The sequence below is a fragment of the Cibotium barometz genome, chromosome 52, assembly GCF_041138505.1.
Source record: "Cibotium barometz isolate CiBa-2024 chromosome 52, ASM4113850v1, whole genome shotgun sequence".
Classification (NCBI taxonomy): domain Eukaryota; kingdom Viridiplantae; phylum Streptophyta; class Polypodiopsida; order Cyatheales; family Cibotiaceae; genus Cibotium; species Cibotium barometz.
Window position 1 is genome coordinate 23,448,161 of NC_141097.1, and position 21,008 is coordinate 23,469,168.

At 39.3% G+C, this 21,008-nt stretch overlaps 1 protein-coding gene across 1 annotated transcript; it reads right to left on the reverse strand.

Annotated features, from left to right (window-relative positions):
• Positions 1-687: 687 nt before the first annotated feature.
• Positions 688-3,815, reverse strand: LOC147608972 (NAC domain-containing protein 6-like). Its single transcript, XM_086788631.1, has 3 exons — positions 3,398-3,815; positions 2,044-2,363; positions 688-1,342 (listed from the first exon to the last, which is right to left on the reverse strand). Exons 1-3 carry the CDS (start codon positions 3,606-3,608, stop codon positions 890-892), a joined length of 984 nt encoding a protein of 327 aa, XP_086644757.1. The 5' UTR covers positions 3,609-3,815; the 3' UTR covers positions 688-889.
• Between the last annotated feature and the right edge of the window lie 17,193 nt (positions 3,816-21,008).

Consider the following 21,008-nt stretch of genomic DNA (forward strand, 5'->3'; position numbering starts at 1 on the left):
TTAATGTGTAGATCATTATGTTTCATAAAGAATTCTCAAAAGACAATGCAAAATTTCCTTTATTCACATTGAAAGTACTCTCTAGGCTTTGTGGTGGATATGATGTGCCATTGAATGTTGAGAAAGTGGTGCTGGTGGAGAAACAGTTTGCTTTGCGAGTGTTTGGTCAGGGGCATGGGTGTCAAGCACTAAGATGCCCCTATTACATGTCATACATAGCCCAAGCTCTTGCGGAAGGAATAAATGAACCAAATTCATTGCCTCCTTATGGCAAAAGTGAGGACAAGAAAGAGCCGGTGTGTTCCTCTAGAACTGTTGCCTCCAGCGGTGCAACTACCAAGAATAGATCTCCTAGCAGCAGATGACATTCAAGAAGAAGACGAAGGACAAGGAAGACCAGCAAAGAAGATGAAGCCCACCTCCTCATCAAGCCCACTTCCTCCCAACGTAGATCAATTGTAAAGTATGGTGTAATTGCAAAGTGGCCACTAATTGTGCTAGGATCCAAGGGAAAGCTTATTTGCCCATCCTCGGTTCACGAAGTAACCATAAATGCAATGGCGTTTATAGATCTATTCCCCCCTCTCTCCTCCCTCTCTCCCTCTCACTCACTCACACACACACACACACACGCGCGTGATTTGTGCATGTGCACACGTACACACAGGCACTAGAGAGACACAATTAACAATAATTTTAGTAGAGCAATTATATTATATTGAGAGAAGATCATGAAATTTGTAATTTACACTCGACTTGATCAAGTGGCAAGTTGATGTTAGTTATCAAGTATGTGTGCATGGAAGCACTCACAAGGTAAAGCACTATTATTTACATTTAGAAAAAAGGTAAGGAAATTAAGACTGTTGTTTACATTTAGGAATTTGAACTAGTAGTAGGACCACAAATCAATCACTGTATCGTCTCCTCTTGCAAAATCGCTTTGCAATTTCGAGATATCTGAAGGCTGATTAATCACTTGTTGTTGCTGATAATCATCGTGGTTAGCGATCGTTACGCAGGAGCTCGCCGGGGATACCTGGACGCATTGCGCCCAGTTGTGATTCGGAGCTGTGGTTGAGCTTGATTTATGGGATACTATTGTGCCGTTAATCACTTCTTGTTGGTGATTAAGCGCAGCTTGCGATGCTTGCGCATGGCAGCTTTGTGCAAAAGGTGGCAGCTTCGTAAAGTGATTAGTCCTGTAATTATCGAGTTCTTCAAGCTTGCACGGTTTCATTATCATTGGCCCTTGATCACCTGTTGATTTCTCTGATTCTGTTGTTTCGATCGGCCTCAAGGGCACACTCTTTCTGTATACTCTGCAAAGCGTGATGGAGCTCTGCCAAAAGGGGGAAAAAAAATATCAGCAGACAGTGTGGAGTTAATTTAATGATTTGTAACCTTCTGATTACATGCCAAAATATCACTCTAATCTCTCCTTAATCATCAGCATTATCTGATCATCATAATGTGGGCGTGCGTGCATGCATGCTAATATCACACATAGTGGACGTAATTAACGATTTGTAACCTTTTGATTACATGCCAAAATATATCACTCTAATCCCTCCTTAATCATCAGCATTATCTGATCATATCATCGTGTGGGCGTGCATGCATGCTAATATCAGACATATTGGACTTACTTAACGATTTGTAATACATGCCAAAATATACCACTCTAATCCCTCCTTCATCATTAGCATTATCTGATCATATCATCATGTGGGCATGCATGCAGCATGCTAATATCAGACATATTGCACTTAATTAACGATGTGTAATCTTCTGATTACATGCCAAAATATCACTCTAATCTCTCCTTAATCATCAGAATTATCTGATCATCATCATGTGGGCATGCATGCACGCTAATATCACACATAGTGGGCTTAATTAACGATAAATGATAATTAGCTATCCACAATTCGGCAAAATATATCATGCACATTTAATACTTCATACATCTCTCTCTCTTTCTCGCTCTCTCTCTCTCTCTCTCTCTCTCTCTCTCACGCACACACACACACACAGACATACCTGCAAGTTTTCCTTGGTGGGATTTTTAGCATCGCAATCATGGGTGTAGGAGAGGCGGTATTCATTCATGATCCACTCGGTTTTGACCCCCTTGGGGGCTCTTCCCTTATAGTAAACTAGGGTTTTTCTGAGCCCATAGCAAGAATGGGGCATCAGTGAGTGATTAGGGGAGTAATTAGGCGCTAATTGCACTGTCTTGTCTGTGCCAGTGGCTTTCCAATACCCACACGTTGTCCGGCGATTGGGCCGGCCTCCATTTGGGTACTTGCTGTCCCTTGCCACAAAGAAAAACCACTCTTTCTCCGACGTCCTTGCCATGCCTGCATCATCATCATCATCATCATAATCACTCATTAATCACACATAATTATATCAACCCATGCTTATCATTTCCCACTTCGACAGCCTTTGCTTAATCTAAGATTAAAAGCCATTTCAGCCTAATTAAAAGTAGCATCTCTCTTATCAACCCATGCACCTGATGTACTTATATTTCATTTCAAGCATAAGTTTTAATTTGAGGTAAAATCACCTAATCATATCCCATCTGAGCAGCATTAGTTTAACTTAAGGTGAACGTACTTAATCATACTCCGATTCTACCTTAGGTTAATTTAAGGTGAAAGGTCCAATCCAATTCTAGTGCATCCTTTCAATTACCCCAATTACCATTTTTTTTTACAACTAGAAGCTAATCAGTTGAAAGTCCCCATAATTGGGTTTAAACCTTAGCTTTCTTTGAAATCCAGATTTAAGTCCAACTTCCATGTGGTGTTAATCAGGCCTTAGCTTACTAATTTGAACCTATCAAAACTAAAACCCATCGAAACCACCTTAGCTTAACTAAACCTTGGGCTTGATTAAGGTGCTTGATTCAATTCGAGGTCTTGTTTCCAAGCCCTGATCAAAGTACAATTATGCGTACTGCAGTCTCAGCCTTGATCATGGAACATAAATATGTGAAACCATTATATAATGCCAAGCAAAATTGAACCTGAACCTGGGCCAAAGCTCATGAGATAAAGGGGGAACATAAAGCCATAGCTTAATTAATGATATTACAAAGCAAGCCACAGCTTAATGAAATAGCATTAAGGATGTTAAACTAATTAATGATATGAACATCATTAAGCTGTAGCTTAATTAATGATATGAGCTCAGAAAGCCTTCGCTTTATAATTAGGGCCGAATTAAGCCTAATGATAGCAACTGAGGAAGCCTTAGCGTAATTAGGGCCGAATTAAGCCCAATACTAAGATTGATCATCATGGACAGAAACCATAGCTGCGTTAGCTTGATTGATAGCTGTTGGGCAAATGATGATGAGTGATGATGATGATGAATTGATTGATACCTTTGAGGTCCCAAGGATCATAGCGGTAGAGGTCAACCAGAGGGATGAAATCACAAGCGATTCGCTTGCCTTCTACCATGCGTTTCAAGTAGAAGCCCACAAGCTCCTGCTCAGTGGGATGGAAGCGAAAGCCTGGCAGCATCTCCTGCATGTTGCTTATATGCAGAGAGGCTGTGGGCACTAACTGATCATGAGATTCAGCATCCTCCATGCCTATCACAATTCAGATCCCCCTGCTGCCCTCTCCTTATAATTGGCGATTTCTATGAATATACTGCCCACAACGACTGGCTTCTGCACCCTAGAAATTAATAAAAACATTGATTTTGACACCCTGCCCCCACTAATCCAAATCCTTGCCATTAATTAGACTCAATTCCTCACTAATCTCATCCTTACACCTGGCTCACTTTGTAGATATTTTAATTAGTCCATTTAGATGATAAGCATTGACCCAAAAGATAATTAGTCCATTTAGATGATAAGCATTGACCCAAAAGATGAAAATAATCAAATTGCAGCAAGTCAAGATGGATACCATAGATAAAACGTGATATCTGGGAATTAGTCAAGGTGGTAAATGGTTTAAAGTTGACATTAATGAGGTTTAATTTGGTGAAGCAGGAAGGAGGAGAGGGTAATTAATAGGGTGGTTTAGGTTAATAATATATTAAGGTATGGTGGATTAAGTGATGATGGGAGATTGAGTCAAGATGCAGCTTCTGGGGTGGAGCCATCGGTACCCAAAAGTGGTCTTGTGGAGTCGAGTGGTGATGGAGGACAGCAATTGATTGGTTTCACATTGGACCCCCTTTTGTTGTCCGGCCAAAAAGGTTTCCCTCAAGGTGTCACATTATACATTGAAACCTTGCAACTTGGTGTCCACCTCACTCCCCATTGTTCCCCACTCTCACGAGCTTGACTCGACCACCCCATTGACTTCTAGGAGACACCCACCTTTGAAAATTGGGATTTCACATATTCCCAAGGCCACCCCATTTCCATCTTGTTGAGTTATCATGTAGTTCCTTTGAAACCCAAGCTTCATTTCATACCTTCCTTCTTGAAATTTACTCGTGTGTCGCATATTTTCAACCTCAAGCTATAATCACATATGTCATTCCAGAGACAACACTCATGCCTATGTCCCTTTCATTGCACCCTTGTACTCTACGCGTATGCCACCAAAATGCTGCATCATTGAAACCCCTCCTTGTATGCGTATAGGATGACCTGCCATTAACTTGATGCCCCTTATGGAAGTCAAAATTTTGTTGAAATTTTGAGTTTTTTTTTAATCTCGTTTCTGCATTGTTCATGTGATTTCATTCTTGCTATTTTTAGTTGATTTTTAAAATATATATATATTATTAAGGGGTCAGAAAGACGACAAGAGGGGATGATTGGTGGTGCATCGTACTACCAAAACAATCTTACACTTTTATAGCCAATTTGCGCGAGCCACCTCCAATATATTGCACTTAAAACTGAGAAGCATTACTTCTTACTATAGTCAGTAATTTATGTATGAGGGGTGTGGCAGAGGGGGTTGGGTGTGGTGGGGGTTCCGATTTTGGTGGGTGCCTTACATTAAAACATTTTGTAAGGATGTTCTAACATGGAGATTTTTTTATTTATGGATTTTTATTTATAAATGAAACGTTTTTTAATCATGAATACTTGTATGCATGTGTAAGTGTCTACATTTGTGTGCATACATTTTGACATGTATGCGCACACATGCATGTCTGAAGTAGGGCTATGCATGTGCATACACCATATAGTACATGTGCATGCCAAAGTGTATACCTTCTTCTTCTATGGCCAAGGTGTGGGTTTTAGCTTTTCTTGTTGCTTTTATTTTCCAACATGCCATCATATCACTAGTTGTAGGTCATATCTTAATACTCCATAAAATTAGATACTCATTTGATGGTTTGGCTAGCAGTTGCCAGGCAACTAATATGTCATATGATCCACCAAGGGCATTGCTTCATATATTCATGCTTTTAGAAGGGTTTTTTTAAGTAAGTGAAATAAGAGGATTGAAATTACATCTGCTTTTTTTCTCCTTGACCAAACTTTAAATGATTGAAAAAGGAGTCAAGTTGTGGGTTATCATTTCATGAAAATCAATTTGAGTTTAAAACTTCAACAATTTTCTTTTTTAAAAAAATTCCCTCAAATCCAAATAAATCTAAACTTTTTTTATTTTAACAAAAAATAATAATTTTTTTAATCACAACAATTTGACACATTTATGGTGTATCAAATTCTATAAAATAATGCAAAATCATTTTAGTAAAAGAAGATCTCTTCAAAAAAACCTCCATGATCCCATGTAAAACCAACACAATCATTTAAAGAGAAACCTAATTAAAAAGCCATTCACACAAAAGATTGGAAATGTTTCAACCCCATGCTACCATCTTGAAACGACTTGTGATGAGTCTTTCATTATCATAAATAAAAACATTATTACCACCAAGAAGGCAAGTATTTTATGCTCAAGATGTAGAATGATCAATATTCACAACTAAAAAAGTCACCATTCAAACTTCATTTTCATTAAATCCATATTTCCAAGTTGTCTACAAATTTATAGGAAATTCTTTAGCTTCCTTATCTGCTTTCCTGGTCCCTCCTTGTTCATCTCTACTTCTTTATTTTTCTTCTCCACTTCATATTGCACTAGGTCCACAAGTTCCCCCTTGGTTCACCTCTAATGGAGGGTTTAGGCTCTCCATGTGCATCCAAAAAAGGATAACAAGAAAATCTTCCCAATATTTATAGCTATAATGGTTACTACAATAAAAGTGCCTTTGAATATTTCAATAATTTAAGCACTCTAAAATTAAATTTTATAAGGAGGATTGACAAAAAGAATATGAAGAAAAATGCTGAGTTTGTATATTACACTTCCTCCAAAGACTTTGTCCTCTCACAAATGCTTTAAGATGAAAACCTTCAAAGTAATAATTAAATCTTCATCACTTCAAATTTAAAAAAAGTAAAAAATAGTGTTGATGAAATAGTGGCACAAAAAAAAACGTTAATGGTGTCACTTTTGGAAGGTGCATGGTTCTTGAATTGGTGCTAGTTTACTAGTTTTGCAATCACGATCAAAACAAAAATGCAATGATCATATGGTGCAACACGCACACACTTTTATAATTGGCCTAGTATGAATTGAAATCAGCCTCAAAAAGTATATGCTTACATAAGCACTTATGTAGATTCTAAAAATAATGAAATATTCTATGATTGGCCGAGAAATATCTAGATAGCTTTTAACGCTTAAAAAAGGTTCACAATATTTTGTAATTTCATTTACAAGATCAAGACTATGAAATCACCCCCTCTTTTTTTCTCTATTCCCTCTATTTATCTTTTGTCCTTCCTTTATCTTTCTATTTCTCTTCATTTTTTTGTTCTTAATTTTTCATAGATGACACCATTTATTCTTTTTTTTTCTCTTCTTTGCTCTATTTTCTTATTTTATTTTTCTTCTCTCCTTCCCTTTTCATTCCTATCTCTCTCTCTCTCTCTCTCTCTCTCTCTCTCTCTCTCTCTCTCTCTCTCTCTCTCTCTCTCTCTCTCTCTCTCTCTCTCTCTCTACACACACGCATAGAGGTTGCTAGGACAAGATGGATACCCCCTCCCCCCCTCCTCCTATGTCTCCCTAACAAAAAGAAAAACAAGGTAATTTATACTCAAACCCTTGTAATATATTTTAACCACATGAAATTATAAAATAAGCACTAGTAGATCTTATTCTAAAAAGTTACACATTTATATCGGGCTTAAACCCCAACTTTACATCTAAGTGCATCGTCTTGTTGTGTGTCCTCTTTAACCCCTCCCCGAGCTTCAATGGTGGGATAGTTAGAGGCTCTTTTCCCCATTTTTACCTATAGTGGTACTGTTGCATGGAGCCTTAGCCTTATTGCCACCCAAGCCATGTGATGGCTCTTCTTTGCTTCCATAAAGTTGAACTTTTACACATTTGTGCACGAATAAATACCATCATAGCGATTCATGTTAGGCTCATTAATTTGTCCATTTTTAGGCTCATTATACTTCCCAAGCCCATGTGCTTAGCGCATAGAGGGACCCAATAAGGTAGCCACTTATGGTATCTACCTTTGGACATTGATAACACTCGAGTGAACTCTATAAAGCCTTGATTCTCAAATAATCATCGTGACCTCTATGAAGCTTGCATTTCTAAATAATCATAGTTACATACTAACATAACTTTATTTTTTGGATGGTTGGAGGTGATTTTTCCCTTGATGGTGTAGGCTAATTTGTTTACCCAGGGTATAATTAAACATCCACCCACACGGCAACTTCCCTAGTCTCACAAAGACCATGTCTACAAATATATTTAGAAGCATGCTCCTATAGTCCAAAGAATCATTCCAAAGTATATGCCGATACTACTAAGAATCTACCCTGCTGGTAGTAGTCAAGGAAAAAAATAAGGGCTAATCTTCGCCAATAATTGGCTATTTTTTAGGGTTTTTCCAAAAAAAATCGCCCGACATCTTAAAACATTTGCCCAAATTTTGGCCATTTTGAAGGGTTTTGTAAAATATTTACCCAATTTTGGACATTTTATGGCATTTTTGAAAACATTCGCCCCATTTTTTATAATTTTAGATTTATATAGGAGGAATAATCACCAACCCACCTACATTTATATATTCATGGAGGCATCTTATTTTTTACCCTAGTAGCATAGTACATGGGTAACCTAGCACAAAATGAATATCTAGTCAAATTTCCAAGGCTACCATCACTGCTCCACAAGGAGAATAGATAGATGAATATTGGATGAGGCAAGTGATGAGATTCTTTTTAGATGAGCAACATCACAATTCATTAGATTTTCACATATAAATGACTTGCAAAATCTTTATGACTTCTAATTTGCTTAAAATTTTTGAAGATGTAAAATTAAATAAGGGCTAGCACATTTATTATGAACACCCTCTATAGCTTGCCTTTGCCTTCACCATCATAGAATATCGACTCATCACCAGATCTATGGGTACTATGATCACGTTAGATATCTACCCACCCACCACATGCAAACATTCGAGGAGAGCTTCTTGACATAGTTTTTCCAAGCGAGCATGTCCAAGGTTTTCCAGCCCTTCTCCATCAACCCACTCCTTGGACAGAGTTTTTCCAGGCAAGCATGTCCAAGGTTTTCTCGCCCTTCTCCGTCAACCCACTCCTCCCTCCATAATTTTGTTGCCAACCCAACCCTATGGTATTCAGATAGATGCTTCGAAGGACTGAAGCTAGTCTAGGCAAAGGGTTTCTAATCACTTTTTCCATACACATGATGTGGTCCCCATCCTAGCTTGGGAATCTCACTCTACATATGGCTAAGGGGCTAGCCTTGTCATAAAAGCCGACCATACAAGGCTTGTAAATAGAAGAGAACTAGTAATGGGCACCCCATAAGTGTGGGTGGTTAGGCAAACCCCATTGTATATAAGTGACTTATGGAGGTTTGTAAAGACATTTTGGTTAATACAATCTACCTTTAGCTCAAGCTTGGAGAGCTACTCTACTTGCTTTGTCTTATGATTTCATGTCTTGTTGCTTCCATTTTATTGCATGTCTATGGCTATGAATCTTGCTTGCTTGCTTACATGCTTGGGTGAGTGTTGTGTGAGTGCATGTTGAGAAGCTTGCATGGTTCAAGTCTTGTGATTACTAGTTGTGGAGAGGGAGAGCGATGGTGTAGGTGGATAGAAAGATTTCTAGCTTCCCTCTCTCATGATGGTTGTATTACAAATAGTCCAAGCAATAGGATTGATAGAGCTTAAGAGTTTGACACCCCCTAAGGATTTCATTTCCCATGATCAATGTTCTATTATCTTTAGATGGGTTCATACTTATGGTTGATGATGCTTGTTGAGGCAAACTATAACTCCCCTTAATAGCTAGGTTTTACATAGGCTCGAGGAATTTAACTTTAATGAGACATTCTCTCATAGCTAGATTGACCACTATGCATGTGGTACTAGCTTTGGTTGGCTCATGAGAAGTGGCCATTGTTGATGCAGATTGATGTGAAATATTCCTTTCAATCTCAAGGAAAAGGATGGGGAGTTTGTAGAGGGAATCCAACTAAAAAAATTCTAAAGGCTAGTATATGTTGAGAGATTACATGTTTAGAGGTGGAGGAGGCCACATTTGATAATGAAACTAGGGATATTGTGAGGTTTGGGATATCCCCATGCATCAAAGGCATCGTGAGGAGATCAAGGGTTACTAATTGATTAAAGAATGAGTGATAGCTATTCATCTTGTAGGATGTTTTCTTTAATGGTATCTATGGGTTTATAGTAAACTTGCAAACAATGGGTTTAGGTCAAATACAAAATTTTATTTCAAAACTTCCATCACTCAAATTTTGATGAGTTTTGACTGCACTAATAGTGGTAGTCATAGGCAAGACAATATATGGAAAAGATCTAGGGAGAAGATGAAAATCCTAGATGTGGCTTTCCAAGGACATCCATGTCAAATGGAGGAGGATATTTCATCTCTTCATGATCATGCAACAATAAAATCAACCTAAAGCAATACAACCTCCACCTCTAGCACATACTTCCTTACATTTTGATGAAGGGAAGCCCATATCAATTTCCAATGGATATGGATTTTGAGGAAGACCTAGAGAATCTTATACTCGTCTCATAAATGGGTAAAGCCATTGTGCTATAGACAATCAAATGGGGTAGAACCTACATCCATCAAGGATGCACATCAAGAGGTTTATAGATTTAGAAGGATAGAGGAATAAAATATAGGTTAAGAGAATCTTATGATTTATGCTTTCATGTTAAAGGTACTCAAGATTTAGGAGCCCACCAACCTTGTTGAAATTAGATGGTAGCCATGTAAGGAAAATGTAACTCCATTCTCAAAAACCACAAAGCTTAGATCTTCTGGATTTCCCTCCAAAAATTTAAAGCAATCACACTAAGTCAGTTTCCCTCTAAAAATTTCAAGTAATCACCACTAAGTGTTTATAAGTACTACTATATTTTGTAGCCCTTCAAATGAAAGTGTATGTCTTTTATCTATAAGATATGTATATATTTTCAACGTTATCTGTTGGAATTAGGGTTGCAGGAATGCACACACAACTTCAAGAAGATGAGGAAGCTTGAGCACAACACAGTAGTGTATTATGAGTGCCAAAAATGAAAGATAACAAGCCCTAGAAGATAATGGGCGTATATACAATGCACGGGGGAAAAAACCTCCTAGTGAGGGAAAAAGTGCCCCGGCGGTCCTAAGTGTGTTCACACACATCACTACTATAATATGGTAACAAATCCCCCCTGGAGTGATGCGGTGAACAAGAGCTAGCACTCATGTATAGGGAAGTGTCTAGCTATGTGGACGAATCCACAAAAGGGAGTAAGCCCAAAGCTTTGCGAAAAGCTTCGAACTTCTCACGAGGCAGAGCCTTTGTGAAAAGGTCTGCAAGGTTATCCTGTGTTGGCACATAAGCCAAACTGATCTCTCCTGCAGAGAGTCTCTCCCTGACATAATGGTAGTGCACCTCAATGTGCTTCGTACGAGCATGGAACACTGGGTTCCACGCAACTGCCAATGCGCTCTGACTGTCAGTGAAGATGGTGGTGGCAGATGGCTGCCCAACACCCAAATCAGCCATAAGGCGTCTGAGCCACACACACTCAACCGTAGCTGTGAAAGCTGCCCTGTACTCAGCTTCACAACTAGAAGTGGCCACAGTAGGCTGCTTCTTGCTCAACCATGATATGCATGAGCTTCCAAGCATGAAGCAAAAACCACTCGTGGACACGCGTGTGTCATAACAACCAGCCCAGTCAGAATCTGAAAAAACATGTAAATCTGGCGGCAATGATCCCCCCTTGGGATAAAACAACCCAAGATGCCGAGTACCACTCAAATAGCGAAAGATACGCTTCACTGCCTGCCAATGCTTAATGCCTGGGCTATGCATAAATCTGCTCACCTGTGAGACTGCAAACTGAATGTCTGGCCTCGTAATGCATACATAAATGAGGCAACCAACAGCTGTCTGATAGAGTGTGACATCAAAGTGATCTCCAGCATCATGAAGACTCAACTTCAAACCTGTCTCCATTGGAGTAGCAATAGGCTTGCAGTCTTCAAGGCCAAATCTCCGCAACAATGTTTCAATATACTTTGTCTGACACAAAGCAATACCTCCATCACACTGCTTAAATTGTATCCCCAAATAATGATGCAAATGCCCCAAATCTGACATCTCAAAAGAGGCATTCAAATCAGCCTTAAAATCAGCAATATGACTCTCATTTGGTCCTGTGAGCAGCATGTCATCGACATAGAGAGCAATGATTAGATGTACACCATCCACACGTTTAACATACAAAGTGCTTTCTGTTGGAGTATTCTGAAACCCATGTGCAGTCAAATATGCATGTATTTTTTCATACCAAGCTCGTGGAGCTTGCTTTAAACCATATAAAGCCTTTTTTAACCTGCACACTTTGTTTTCCTGCCCTCTTTGAACAAAACCACGAGGCTGCGATACATACACCTCCTCATGCAAATCTCCATTTAAGAACGCAGTCTTTATGTCCAGCTGATGTACATTCCAACCATTATGAGCTGCTAATGCACAGATGCTACGAACAGTGGTCATACGACATGTGGGAGCAAAAGTCTCATCAAAATCAATGCCCTTCTCTTGAGCATAACCTTTTGCAACAAGCCTAGCCTTATGGCGATCCACTGTGCCATCAGGCTTACGCTTCAATTTGTATACCCACTTAGTGCCAATGGCCTTCTTGCCAGGGGGCAAGTCACATAAAGACCATGTACTATTCTTCATAATAGCATCGTATTCTGCTTGCATAGCAGCCATCCAATTTTCTGAACTTTGTGCCTCATCAAATGAAACAGGCTCACTTTCATCGCACATACTAGAAACAGCCAATGCATAACAATCTGACGCATAAGAGGTACCATGAGAGCCAGAACGAGTGCGACTAGACAAAGGGGCATCCAACTTGCTGTCACGCAAAGTCTGCACCAGCCATCTAGGCATGTTCCTAGAGCCCTCAATCTCTTGTCTCTCATCCTCAAGTGCATCATGCACATCTGCATCAGATATAGGCTGATCTGTGCCATCATTTAAAACCTGCATAGGCTGAAAAACTGCCTCATGAGGTATTGCACTTGACTGTGCACCACTGAAAAGAGGCAACAATGTATCATAGACATCACGTGAGCTGATATCTGTCTCCTTAGTACATGAAACCAAGGGCTGAACTGCATCTTCCACAAATACAACATCACGGCTAACCAAAATGCGCTTTGTCTGTGGATGATACAAACGATAGCCTTTGCTCTCAGCACTATATCCAACAAAAATACATTTGACAGCTTTGTCATCCAATTTTCTGCGATGTTGCACAGGCACTAATGCATATGCCAGGCAACCAAAAACACGTAAATGGCCAACAGATGGCTTGCGGCTATGCCAAGCCTCATATGGAGTGACAACCTGTAATGCTTTGGTGGGACACCTGTTTAGTACATAAGTGGCACACATGACAGCCTCAAGCCAAAAACCATGTGGTAGACTTTGACTCTTAACCATACATCTTGCCATTTCCATGAGAGACCTGTTTTTTCTCTCAGCCACACCATTTTGCTGTGGTGTATACGGCACTGTACATTGGTGTTTTATCCCACGCTCAGCCAGAAATGCATTAAATTTTGAAGACATATACTCCCCCCCTCGATCTGAACGGAGGGTGCCCATCTTACTTTCTGACACATTTTCAGCCATAACCAAAAACTGTTTGAAGCACAAAAACACTTCGGACTTTGCCTTCAAAGGATATACCCATGCATGCCTGGTAAAATCATCAATGAAAGTCACGAAGTAAAGGTAGTTTCCAAATGATGGAGTTTGCATGGGACCACAAACATCACTGTGAACAAGCTGCAATCTGCGTTCAGCTCTCACTGATCCATCTTTGGGAAAGGAAGCACGCTGCATTTTACCCAATATGCAGCCCTCACAAACATGCTTGACAGGTGCCTCAAGCTTAGGCAAAGAAGACACCATTTCAGATTTCTGCAGGCGCAGCAAACTTGCAAAATTCAGATGACCAAAACGTGCATGCCACAGTTTTGCATTTGAAATAGCCTGCGTATCCATAATAGCACATGCTGAATCCTCTACACATTTGCCATCCATATTGAGCTTATACAGCCCTCGACATAGTGAACCAGATGCTACAATGATGTCACCACAAGAGAGATCATGAACAGTACATCTGTCATCCACAAATTTTACAACCAAACCTGTTTTGGCAAATGCGGAGACTGACAGCAGATTCTTTTTGATCCCTGGCACATACAATGCATCAAAAAGTGTAAAGGTGTTGCAATTTGCAACATTCAGCACAATCTGTCCAACTCCTTTAACGGGATAAGAGGAGTTATTGGCACAAGTGACAGTATTCCCTGTGGGAGCAGACTCAAGGAAAGTGAATAAACTGCGCTGCGAGGTGATATGCTTAGTGGCACCACTGTCAAAGTACCATATATCTGAATCTACTGCAGACATACATGTGTCATGCAAAGATGGGTCATAACTGCACTGCGCATTGAATGCCCATTCTGTATCTTGAACAACATTAGCAGATTCATTGTTAGAAGGAGAGGCATCTGCAACAGCCATACCAGCCTCTTTCTTTTTAGCCTCTTTCGCAGCCAGCTTAGGACACGCTTTGATGACATGATCATTTCCCTTACAGTACTTGCAAAATGTCTTCTGTTTGTCACCCTTCTTCTCATCTTTGTCTTCCTTCTTTGGTTGCGCAGCATTTGCAGATTTCTGCTTACTAGAAGAAAAGCCAGCTTTACCTTTCCCGCTTCTCTGACTAGCAACGAAAGCTTGATCTGCGACACGCATAATATTCCTGTTTTGCCTTGACTGGTCTTCTTGCAGCAAAACAGAAACTAACTCCTCAAATGATAAGGCATTGGGATTGCCTTTCATCATCAAGCGAAGAGTGGAAGCAAAACCCTGATAAGAATCTGGTAGACCATTCAAAACAGTCTGCACAAGTGAACTGTCTGACAGGATTTCATCTGCAGAAATGAGCTGCTCTTTGAAATCCTTGATCTTTGTCAAAAAGCTATCCATAGAATCACCTTCGTTCATATGCTCACTCTCCAACTGTTTTCGGAGGTAAGCAACACGAGCCTCATTTCTTGCCTGATACAATGTGGCAAGTACATCCCAAGCATCCTTAGAAGTCCTGCAGGAGCGAATATGTGGGATAATGGTACGTTTGACAGACAGCGCAATCAAGGCATGAGCCTGCGCATCTCTACCATCCCAACGAATCTGCTCTGCTGAAAGTGGTGGTTCTCGAACAGCTGCTACAGCACTTGTGCCTGCACCATCATCAACAGTACCTGTTTCTGATGTGTTTGCAGCATTCCCAGCCACAATAGGACGTGCATCAATACCCTGCACAATGTTCCATAACCCCTTTGCTACCAATACATGTCGCATCATATATGCCCACAATGGATAGTTGGTGCCATCCAACTTATCCTCAGCAGCCAACATGCGGAATACATCATTGTTGTCAGCCATGGCCAATGACTGTACCACTAGATGTAAATGCTGTCTGTAAGAGGTAAACCTGTATAAAATCGACCTGTGCTATGTAGCACAGCCCAAAACAGACGAATGGGCACCTGTCCTGCAGATTTTAATCTTGACAGAAAATCTGCACAGTAGGACGATTTTGCCTGCGCAGTACTTGGAATGCAAAAACGGAGGGCGAAATGACTTCAGATCAAAATTCTGAAACGAACAAGCCTTACGGGATTTCCCACGGCATATACTAACCTGCAGACGCTCGTGAAACCTCGTCGCAATCGGAGGAGATGAAGCGGCAGGTGCCGGTGATGCTGCCCGGGAGGAGGAAGCCTGCTCTGATACCAATTGTTGGAATTAGGGTTGCAGGAATGCACACACAACTTCAAGAAGATGAGGAAGCTTGAGCACAACACAGTAGTGTATTATGAGTGCCAAAAATGAAAGATAACAAGCCCTAGAAGATAATGGGCGTATATACAATGCACGGGGGAAAAACCTCCTAGTGAGGGAAAAAGTGCCCCGGCGGTCCTAAGTGTGTTCACACACATCACTACTATAATATGGTAACATTATCTCTATGGATGACCTTATCTTAATAGGGGGATCACCTAAAAAAGGTATCTCAAACATAGTTGGATGCTTAATACAGAGTTTGAGATTATTGGTCTTGGGATTATACATAATTGTTTGATAATTAAGGTCTAGAATAAGCTAGATAACATTTTATCTCTCAAAAGAAATATGCAATTGGGATACTCAAAGACTTTACTATGATCAAATCCAAGGTAGGAGGTAGATCTAGAGATGCCTTTTAAAGACAGTTCCACACCTTATCGATGAGACCTTATATATGATAAAATTGGTTGAAAGCATGATAAAGTTTTAATGTTGGTTTTGAGTAGATTCTCTGACAAGCCCCAAGAGATTCATTAGAAAGAAAGAATGCGAGTGTTGAGCTACATCCCCCAAGGTACTCAAGAGTACAACATCACCTATATTATTATAAGAAAAATCCTAAATGGCTCTTGTGACTTAGAGGGGATAGAATGCTCCATCCTAATATTGTATTATCCATGCCCTAGCTATCTCATGTTTGAACCCCACCATCATCACCACGGCTAAGAATTCTGAGAGCACCATGTATCCATGTATTCACATGGGGTGATGGAGGCCAAATCATTTATAGATAACTTAGATAGAATTAGGTACAGTAGTAAATAGGCTACATGCTATAGTGGACCATAATGACCCCCACGTGGAGTAGGTAGGCTTGACTCTAGACACCCTGATTTAATATTGTGAGGCCCAAATGGACCCAAGATAAGCTAATTCTAAACCATGGATAGTAGCACTGACTATGACCACAAACCTAACCGGCCATATCATAGCCACCCTAAGTATAGATACATTGCTAGCCCCTTTTCAACCAATTCATCGATCATCATCACTATGAGTTTTTTATTCTTATTAGCATATTGCCTCCATCCCAGCAATTGTAGATCAGCCACCATCAAAGGTCCCTTTCACTAGAGCACACGAGTGTGGGGCTTTGCAATCTACCTAAGAAAATAACAAGGTTGTTTGGCCTTTTAAGTCGGGTTCCTCATATTGTGACCTTGATGCACAAGGCTTAGGAAATTCTAAAACGAGTTAAATAATAAAATAATAGTATAATGAAGCATCGGGGGATATTGGACTCAAAAAGAACCTCAAATTAAGGGGATAATCATTAGCACTAATCTAACAGATGATATAACAAGAGAGAGAATATTTTTTCTACCTCTTTTTTATTGGATGAAAATTTCACTTCTCCTCCACCATCTCCCTTTTTGTCCCACCACTAACCCACTTTCTTACACACCTCTTACACAATTATCTTTTTTGACACTTTGTAAACTTGTTATTCTTCGGTTGGTCCCTTAAAAAAACTTTCTTTCCTAATTTGACACTTTCTACATTCCCCATTCCATTCCTATACAAGATGCTTTATTTTTCACATATACTGTAGCTCCAATAGTTTTGTTTTCTCCATAATTCTGCATTTGTCTTTCCATAATCTCCCATATTCATCTTCCTAATGGCTTCTGATTTTAGGCAATGTTGGCCAAAGGATTACAACAATTAGTATGTTCTTGCAACAATAAAAACCAATCAGGTGAATGGATTAAGGAAAATTTCAAGGTAGGCTTTTGGATCTTTATGCAATTGTCAACCACTAGACGTTGTAGAGTTTGAAAGAGGGGATAAGCTCTTCATTTCACACGTCACTTGTTAGATGTTACCTGCATCTATACAAACAAAAATATATATTAGTCTAAATGTGTATTGCAGGTGTCAAGGGACCTTACCACATGTCATAGTTATCACCCAACCCTAACTAGTTAACAGCAAAATCCAAAATTGGTATTTATTATACCCAAAATATATGTTAGTTACATTATAACCACATATTTGTGAAGCTCACAAACACAAGTGCTCAATAAACTATTCCAGAAAATATTCTTATTCGTCCAATGCTCCATATGTATGCAAGACAGACCATGATAAAAAAATGTCTATGTGATAGCTTTTTTGGTAGCATAACCACCCTAAAAGAACTCTAAGGCAATATACCCTTCTAAAGGTAATTCAATAGGTAGGCCAATAGCTAAAGTAAAACGGAGAGCTAGCTAACATAAAAAGTATTTTAACAGGAACTAAACCTTCAAAGTCTAAACCAGCAGAGAGTACATTGGGTAAAAGCCAGGCATAGTGCATGATTCAAAAAATGAACCCAAATGTACAATATTATAGGACTGAACCATCAATGAACTCAAATGTACAGTTTTACAAGAATGAAGTCGACTATATAGTTTTATAGGAATGAACTATCAAAGAACCCAAATGTATAGAGTACAAGACCCGACCGTATAGTATTATAGGACCGAACCAATAATAAACCCAAATGTACAGTATTACAAGACTAAACCATCACGTGCACTACCAAAGAAGTAGACATAATATATACCAGTGCAATATGTGGAAGCTAAGGGGAATATATGACAAAGGAGTGCCCTTCTACATTACGGTAGCCTTGATTGACTGCAATAGCTTGATTTGCTAGACGATGCTTTTTTTTGGATGCTAGAAGCGTGGGGCGTTGGAGACCTCTATGTTGTTATTTCTTGATATTTTAGAGGATTCGACTTCATGAATTAGCAAAGCAAAAAGAGAAGTAAATACCACTATTTTACTCAATATATATAGTAACCAACCCTATTTATGAACCTAATTGCATCATGGATGTGGAGTATTGGTAGCCATACTACCATGCCAAGAGAAACATGTCATGGGGCAACCCCAAAAAATGTAGCAACAACAAGATCAAAAATTTGAAGAAACTGTAAACACTGGCCGCATACCTATGTTGCAACCCCCCCAGTGGTAGCTAACACTAGTTACATAGCGTAGGTATCAACTACAAGCAAAGAACAAACATACTAAGTGAGTATGATAACTCACCTGCAAAAGTGGCAGACTATAGCCGGCCGATGCGCACCTCAGTAGAAGCAACCTTCCCAAAAGATGCCCAAAATCTATTGTGCACTATATTGTGTATGATAACTCACTTGCAAAGTGGCAAACTCTAGCCGACCAATGCGCACCACCTCAGTAGAAGCAACCTTTCCAAAAGATGCCCAAAATCTATTGTGCAATATTCATTAGTGCGCAAATCCAAAAATAGTAGTACAGTGAAGATTAGTGGCATGTCAACCATACACCAAAAACCCTCGTCTTGCGTTATCCCTACTATCATGATATTTAGTAGGATATTCAATACACCATCAGTTGTCAGCAGGATATTTAATACACCATTGGTTGTCAGCAGGATATTCAATACACCATCGGTGGTCAAGCCCAAAAATAGCCAATTTAATTATGGCATGTCCTTATTAAGCTTATAATTGCTCAAATAAATGATAGGTCCATAGACCCCTTAAAAAATGGAATGAAGGCTACTTTATTAGTCAAAGTGAGTGCCAATATAAGGCAAAGATGGTATGTGTAAAAAGACATCTAGGTAGGTTTAATGCATAGTGTGTGTGTGTGTGTGTGTGTGTGTGTGTGTGTGTGTGTGCGCGCGCGCGCGCGCATGCCCACCCATTCTTCCCAAAGTGAGGCAGTATGCCCCATGAGTATGGGCCTACTAGCTCAGTAAAGTGATAAGGAAAGACAGATCAAATCTAATCCCTAGCCAATCATGTATGGCCAAATTGTCAATGAGTAATCTAGAGACATATTTTTGCTTAAAGCCATTGTTACAAAACTTATTAATCTAATATCTTCACATGTAACAAATGGATCAGTTGAAGAGTAAAGTAGCTGGTGGAAAGGCCCAAGTATAGTGTTTATCGCCCTACGTGTAAGGACAATTACTCTTTCATTTTACTAAGGACAATTACTCTTGCATTTTACAAATTCAGCTAGTTCATTAGGAAGTTTCTTCCACTTCCAAGTATAGCAAGTCACGTAGTCTCTATAACAGACTATAGTGGAGAGAGATTTCTAAATTTAAATAATTAGTTTTAGTGACATATATAACATGTTCTATTTCTAGAATTTCTAACCACATAGGTTTTAATGGAGATAACCCCCACTGGATATATCTCCTTTAGTAGACCTCCAAAGTTAAGATTCTTTAAATTAAGGATATCGTCCATGTATCTAAAAGAATGAACAAGTCTTTCAAGCAAAGATTTGTATTTAACATATGAGTGTGATTTAAAAAAAGTTGTATTCAAGCAAAGATTTGTATTTAACATATGAGTGTGATTTAAAAAAAGTTGTATTAAAAAAAGGCAAGTAGAGGTTACACATCACAAGTGAGCAAAGTCCTAGGGAATTTAGAAAAATTTGCATTTTGGAAAAAATGAAATTGATATCTTTAAATTAATTTTGGTAATTACGATGAATTTGGTAATTTCACTAAATTTGAAAGAGAAAGTGTTTCTACTGAAGGTTTCTAATAACACATATGGGGTGTTTACAAACACCGTTTAAGCTACAGTGTAGCAACCAAGAAAATATCCAGCCAACATAGATCCAACATAGAAAATATCTTGGCTACAGTGTAGCCAAGAAAATATCCAGCCAGCATAGATCCAACTAGTACTGTAATGATCTAAACTCGCTGGCCTTTTTCACAGTCCTCAGATGTTGCCAAACTCTCCATTGCCTCAGCACACACATTTGTTAGAATCTTAATCTTTTGTGGCACTTTTTCCTCCTTAGTGACCCACGCAAAAACTACCGTGTTTGATAGTTCCCAACGCATAGGATTCTTCTTGTTATTACAGATCCATAATTTGTTCCAACAATCTCTATAAACCTTAGCATCACTAACATTTCTCTTTTTTCATGTTGGTTCCCAATACTGTATTAAAATCCTCTTGTAGTTTTGAGATGTTCTATTGGCATCTATGTTACTCTAAGCTACACCCAACCATATAGGATATATTGGTTCTGATGGTGGTCGAATAAGAACAAAGTCTCCCTTTCTAACATCAACCATGGGCTAAAAAGCTTGCTTCGGCCTTTTACTTTGTGGTCCACAATAGTGATCATCAAGTTCCTCCAATCCTAAGAATTCATCATCAATATCAATAGTGACTTCATCCACATGTGTGCCTAGAGTTCTTGGCCAAAAGTTTTGATAGAAGCCTCCGTCTTGGACACCACTTGGTCTCTCTAGTGCCTAAACCATGGCCTCCCAATACTCAATCACTGGGATGATGTACAAGGTGAAAGCTGCATCATCAGATTCTTGAACATCAGCCCATCTTTTCCAATATCGTATGTAATCCTTAATTCCTTTTACCACCTCTAAGTTATCTTTAATGTACTCAAACATTGGAACGACACATGGAAACCCTG

Coding starts and splice junctions, on each gene's coding strand:
- LOC147608972 (XM_086788631.1), bottom strand. CDS start 3,608: ATGGAGGATGCTGAATCTCATGATCAGTTAGTGCCCACAGCCTCTCTG. Junction 2,364..3,397: donor TGATCCTTGGGACCTCAAAG/GTATCAATCAAT, acceptor ATGATGATGCAG/GCATGGCAAGGACGTCGGAG. Junction 1,343..2,043: donor CCACCAAGGAAAACTTGCAG/GTATGTCTGTGT, acceptor CCCTTTTGGCAG/AGCTCCATCACGCTTTGCAG.